This window comes from Galeopterus variegatus, unplaced genomic scaffold, assembly GCF_000696425.1.
Source record: "Galeopterus variegatus unplaced genomic scaffold, G_variegatus-3.0.2 Scaffold440, whole genome shotgun sequence".
In the NCBI taxonomy this organism is placed as follows: Eukaryota; Metazoa; Chordata; class Mammalia; order Dermoptera; family Cynocephalidae; genus Galeopterus; species Galeopterus variegatus.
The window spans coordinates 526321-533278 of NW_007726551.1; the positions used below are offsets into that span (position 1 = coordinate 526321).

Consider the following 6958-nt stretch of genomic DNA (forward strand, 5'->3'; position numbering starts at 1 on the left):
AATTCCCCACCCTGAAAGAGAATTATAATTCCTCCTCTTACTGGGGCTGAAATGGTCCATATGTTTTGCTTTTGCCAAAGAAATGTAAATATAATTGATGTAGTCATAATCTTTATATAATAGGGCATTATGTGAGAATCTCTTTACTCTTCTGTTGCTGAAGCCTGCAGTGTTCCAGATAGTTCCTTAAACTTGGTTCTAGTGAGAGGATACATTCCATGAGCAGTATCCATGTAAAGACCTTTGCTGAATGTGTAGCAAGAGTAATAAATAAAACTTTGGTACTTTAAACCACTAAGACTTTGTTAATGTTTGTTACTTCGGCATAACCTGATCTATCCTGACTGATACATGGTTATCTCCAAACTTTTGCTATATTAAATAAAGCTGCAATGACTTACACATGTTATTTTGAAAATTTGTAAGTAAACTTAAAGTTTAAATTCTCAAAAGTGGAATTACTGGGTCAAAGGATGTAAACATAAGAATTTTGATAGATATGGCTGAACTGCCCTCCATAATACTGTTATCAATTTACATTTTTTACTAGCAGTTTTTGAGGTGCTTATTTACCCACAGACTTGTCAAGAAAATGTGTTACCAAAATTTTGGATAGTCAATCTGGATAGTGAACACTTTATTTCAGAATAAAAGCTAACAGTTTGAAAAATAAGCAAAAAGTAAATGTTTGGGAAGAAACTCACCCTATAGAGAAAGCATTTTGTAAAACAGATGTTTAAAAATGTTTCTACTGTTACGTGATTCTGAAGCCAATACAGATATGAATGATAGAAAACTTTCTTGTTGTTTACAGAATTATAAAACATAGTCACTTAGAAACAGAATTTTTCTAACGTAGTTTAAAATCTTCCATGTAAAGAGTTTCACTGGATTTTGTATCAAATTTTTAAAAATAGAGGTGTGAGCTGAAAATTCTCTAAAGAAGAAGATGATGAAAATGGTCACCAGGGCTGTAGCACTGGAGATGGAAGATGAGATCAAAGATGCTTCCAACAGCAGATGTTCTGTAGGAAGCAGTGGATCAGAAAAGGCTCACTTTTCTTCTGATGAAGCAATAGAAGCTAACAATGAGGATGGTGTTGAACCCTGAGACCAAGAAAATGAAGATGCTACAGAATCCAGTGTTGCAACTAATATGGGCTGGGCAGATGCCATGGCTAAGATCCGTAACAAAATAACTCCTAAAAGTATACCCACCATTCCGGTCGAAAACACAGAGCTGGAAAAGGAAAAAGAAAAGGTAAAGCAAGAAAGACTACAGAAAAGAAAACAGCTTGATAAGAATCAGGGGTGGGAAATGATGTGCAGAGTAAAGCCAGATGTCAAAGACAAAGAAACAGAGAGAAATCTTCAGAGAATTGCAACGAGGGGTGTGGTGCAATCATTTAATGCTGTTCAGAAGCATCAAAAGAATGTCGATGACAAGGTTAAAGAAGCTGGAGGGTCTATAAGAAAACATGCTAAGATGATGTCAACTGTTTCCAAGAAAGATTTCATCAGTGTGCTGAGAGGAATGGAAAGAGCTACAAATGAGAAAAGTTCAACTGGGAAGAACCCAAAAGCCAAACAGACTGAAGTGAAATCAGAAGGAGGCCCAGGTTGGACGATCTTATGTGAAGATTTCATAATGGGGGCACCTATGAAAGACTGGAACAAGGAAAGCGATGGGCCTGGTGACAACAGACCATGACCTGTAAGTGACTGTGACACATAGAGCAATACAGAAAACACAAGATGCAATCGTTTTATTTTTCCTAGAAAAATACTTCATCCTCTGACCATTGGGAATTATAAGGGCACCATTTGTAGGAAAGCCAAAAGACATTTACTGTTACAGGTTTTGGTATTCCCACTTTTTACATAAATTTTGTTAAAATTATATTTTCAGGGGCCGGCCCGGTGGCGCACTGTGCTAGTGCGCCGCTTGGGAAGCGCGGCGGCGCTCCCGCCGAGGGTTCGGATCCCACATACAGACCGGTTCCCGCTCACTGGCTGAGCGAGGCGCGGGGGCAACACCGAGGGTTGCGATTCCGTTGCCGGTCCCGGTCCGGTACGGGGGCGACACTGAGGGTTGCGATCCGTTGCCGGACATGGAAAAAGACAAAAAAAAAAAAAAAAAAATTATATTTTCAGCCCTTGTATAATTTAAAGCTTTGTTCTTCAAAACATTTGTAAAAAGAATATTTCTGCTTGACCAGAGAGATTTGCATTTTGCCAGCATCATTATGTTTACATAATGGTCACATCTGCTGGTGTGTTGTTTCAGTATCATCAATTTTTATAGAAATGCAATACCAATTGATAATTAAAATGAACTCTTTGAGGTTAATGTTTCTCTGCTTTCCAACTTATAGACCTATGTATGTGTAGTTTTGGAGAATGATTGGTGTGTTTTGCTTGTTTGCTTTGGTAAGCTGTTGAGAAAACCTATGTAGCCAAGTTTAAAAATTCTAGTAAAATATAAAAAAAAAATAAAAAAAATAAAGGTACAACGTCTTCTGATTGTTTGGAAAAATTGCTAATTTATCTCAGAAAAGCAAACATTTATTAAGAAAATTAAGGTATCAAAGAAGACGCATCATATAATTGTATTACTAGATACATAAATAGTATTTGATAAAGTTTAGCACTCATTAGTGGGAAAAAAATCTCAAAACTAGGAATATAACATTTTCTTAATCTAATAAATTGTATACTATATATAAAAAGTTTTACAGACATTATACTTAATTGTACTATTAAAAACTTTCCACTTGAGGGCCGAGCCCGTGGCGCACTCGGGAGAGTGTGGCGCTGGGAACGCAGCTGCGCTCCCGCCGCGGGTTCGGATCCTATATAGGGATGACCCGGTGCACTCACAGCACTCACTGGCTGAGCGCGGTGCGGCCGGTCTCAAAAAGGACAAAAAAACAAACAAACAAAAAAAAACTTTCCACTTGAGAATGAGAATAACATGATGCCAGCTACTGGCACTTCTATTACATACTGTGTTGGGGATCTTTTAAAAATTTGTATTTATTTATTTTTAATTGACATATAATAGTTGTGTCTATTTGTATGATGTTTTGATCTATGTATACAATTGTAGAAAGATTCAGTGAAGCTAATTAACATATCTATCAGCTCACCAAATTATTTTTTTGTGGTGAGAATGTTAAACATCTGTTCTTTTAGAGATTTTTGAAATATACAGTACTTAACTGTGGTCACCATGCAGTACAACAGACCACTAAAACTTATTCCTCCAGTCTAACAGAAATATTTTACCCTTTGATCAACATCTCTCCTTTTTTTAATCCCTCTTCCTCCCAACCTTTCAGCCTCTGGTAACCACTATTCTACTCTGTTTCTATAAGATCAACTTTTTCAGATATATTGGAGATCAGTACTACAAGACATGAAAAAGAAAGAAAATACATAAGAATTAGTCAGAAAGATACACATCTTCCATTATTAGCAGATGACATAATTGTGAAAAGAGAAAATCCAAAAGAATGAAAAAATAAATTATTATAATTAATAAGTGAATTTAGCAAGGTCACTAGATACAAGGTCAGTATATACAAATGAATTGTATTCCTATATGTCAGCAACAAATAGCTAGAAATAATATTTTAGAAAGCTAATAACTAAAATGTTGTAGAGAGAATGTTACTATTAACAATATCATAAAACCCAGAAAAATCCTAAGAAAGAAATTTAGTAAAATATGTGCAATATCTCTGCAACAGATTATTTCATCAGCAGCACTACAAAACTGCCCCTAGGTGAGAACCACCATGCTATAAAAAAATGACCTAGCACCAAGAAGAAGAATTAAAGTAGGACTAGATAAATGTAGAGATTTATAATGTATATTGTTTGAAAGATTTAACAGTATAAAAATATCAGTCCTCCACAGATTGATCTGTAGTTCTAATGCAATAAAATTCCCACCTGTCTTCCTCCTTGGAAGTTAACAGAATGGTTTTAAAATTTATATGAAATGCAAAGGAGGGTAGTTCAGAGAAGAATTACCAAAGAAGAAGAATTTGGTCTGTGCTTTTATTCTCCTTCTCTGACAAAATGAGGGAAAGTTCAATTTTCTGTGGAAACAGTTTGTCAAAAACACTTTTACTTCCCTTTCTCTGTAGTCAGTCTCTCCCTTGACTGGAGTGGTGACGAATCATGTTTTTGTCTAGAATGCCTTTACTTGCTTCACCAATTGGCCTAGGGAGGGTAGATGGCAGCATTAAAGTCTGCTTGAGATTTGCTTATATTATTTAAGCCTGCAATCCTCAAGCAAAGACCTATTTGATCCTATGAGTGAAAGAACCTAATCATAGTTCTACCTTTGAGCCGAATAACTAATTATTAATCAAACTAATGCATCCCAATAAGACTTACTAATTGATGTCCCTATTTCCAAGACTCTAAATGGCAATGGACAAAACCCAGAAAAATACTGGCATTCAATCATGTATTCATATCTAGGTGGCTGTTTCCTATTCGCAGCAGTGCCTATCCCAATAATCTCCTATTTCATCAAACTCCCAATTTCAATTTAAAGTCAGTTTCTGGGAAGCTCTCTCAGCCTTCTCATTCTGAGTTGGGTGGTTCTCTTCTGTGTAACTTTCAGACCCTGTTTGTTTATGTTTCAAGGCACATTGTACTGTATTCTCGGTATTACAGGAATTTTAATCTCAATACATCCATTGGGCTAAACTGCAGAAACAAATAAAACCAATATCTCAAAAACAAAACAATTTTTCAAAAATAATAGATGTTTACTGATTGCTTAAGTAACAGTACAAGGTAAGTATGTCTCATTCTCGGGTATCTCATCCATGAACTAAGGCATCTTCTACTCTTTCCTAAGTGTCATAGTCACTTGCATTCAGTGCAGAATGAGAAAGAGCAAGGAATATGCCTGGGAGAATTTTTTGACCAGACTCCATCATTCTGGTTCTATTTCCTTGGATAGAACTCAGTTATTTGTCCCACTTAACTGCAAAGGAGGCTGGGAAATGTAGGCTAGCTGCGTGACCCAGATCAAAGCCTCTATCGTACTGTTCAAGCCAATTTAATTGTCTTTCCTGACCTCTTTTCTCCCCTGTAGTCCTAATTTCTTTTATTATGTCATCCTTCACTCATTCTCTAAAGCTATGAAATGTAGAGTGTTCTATAGTCAAATGGAGTCCAAGGAAGACCAGTCAGCTCTTTGCTAGCAGTATATCTACATTCTGCAAATGTTCCCTTTCCCCTCTAACCTGGTTTGGCTTTTTTTGTTTTGTTTTGTTTTGTTTTGTTATTTTTTGTACTGGTTTTGTTTTAAACCACTTCCCTGGAGTAGATCACAAATATCTCTTACATAATCTATTTTGAAAGTCAAATAACTTATTTTACTGCCACACCGTGCTTCTTTGTTAAACATACTTCCCACAATTATGGCAACAAGATTTCAAAATCCACAAATCTAATATTAAGATTCTCTTAATTGAGTCCCCATTATATGAGTCCTGTTTGTATGGGTCCCTGTTTCCTAAGGATTGAAATTAAATCCCAGTAGGGTGTTCAATGCCTTTTATAATAAGAATCTACTGTCTCCCACAGCGTTTCCTCTTCTCCTTATCCCTCTAGACTCCAGACTCAGGATGCTGTTTCTTGCCCCTTGAATAAAACATGCAATCTTAGGGCTTGAATTCTTTTCCTCTCTCTGCCAGAAATATCCTTTCTCCCTTACTCTTTTCTCATTTTCCATCTCCACCTGCTTGATATAACTACTCCTTAAGGCATAACTCAAATGTCACATTCTTTGCAAAGCTTCTCCTTCTTAATATCCATAATCTCAATTAATCACTCACTTTTCTCTTTCTCTCCCACATGAAATGTTTTCAGTTTTCTTACAGCATTTATCATTGTGCACTTGCACTGCAGTTATTTGTGCATGTGTCTTTTTTCCTTCACCCAGGATAGACTGTGCTATTCTTGATAGTAGCTGCAGCATCTCATCCATCTCTGTGTTTCCAGTGTGTATACACAAATTACATACTTGTGGTACTGCATATTAATAGCTCAGAGACCTGTTTATCAATGTTTTATACAAAACAAAACAAAACAAACAAACAAAAAAACCTTGTGTGTGTTTCCTTGATTCTTAGAGAAGAGAGCTTGGAAATAGTTCTAAGGAATTAAAAGAATACTCTGTAAACAAATATAAAAACTCAGGAATCAGAAAAGAAAATTTATTATATATATTAAATGTAATTACCCAAGTAAATCTTTTAGAGTAGTATTGATCAACCATTGCAAGTGGAGAGTGCTTATATATTGAAGTAAAGGCATATGACCCAAGTCATATGGGCTTTACTAAGAAGACCTGAAAAATTCTATGTAGATATACTTCAGGATATGAGTGATCTACATATCAAGAATATATTTTCTATGACTATGAAAGAGGTAGAAAAATCTACTGGACAATATATGGACAAATACAAATTTATCTTTAAAGGGTTTATGAAAGAAAGACAGGTAAGGCAGTTTATCAGTGACTGACAAGTAATCTACAAGTCAGACTTTTGTAGATGACAGAATTCGAGGTCAGAACAACCTTTGATGGAGAATATCAACTTTTGCCTTTCCTCAGGCCCTATCAATCCCTACACAAAGTCAGTCTAACTAGCCCCTGCCTTAGTCAAGGAGTATATATAAAGAGTTCCAATTCTATCACTGCTAAGTGTCGGATGCATTTTACTGCCAAAGATCTGTTGTCCGGTATTTATGGTGTGAGCCTTGAACACTTACTTGGCCCTTGAGAGTCACAACCTTGCGCCACCCTCTGCCTTGTAATTTTGGTTTGTACGACTGAGGTTCTGCCTCAGCAACCCTGCCCAGCGCTACAGTTGTCTGTTGTTGCTAAAGCCTTACCTAGAACTTCAGCTTTATTGTTTGCAGACAT

At 36.2% G+C, this 6958-nt stretch overlaps 1 protein-coding gene across 1 annotated transcript; it reads left to right on the plus strand.

The window, feature by feature from the left end:
- Window positions 1–940: 940 nt before the first annotated feature.
- LOC103587306 (RRP15-like protein) lies at window positions 941–1711 on the plus strand. Its single transcript, XM_008568782.1, is given in 1 exon segment — window positions 941–1711. A coding segment is annotated over 1 exon segment (762 nt). The 5' UTR covers window positions 941–949.
- Window positions 1712–6958: the final 5247 nt, after the last annotated feature.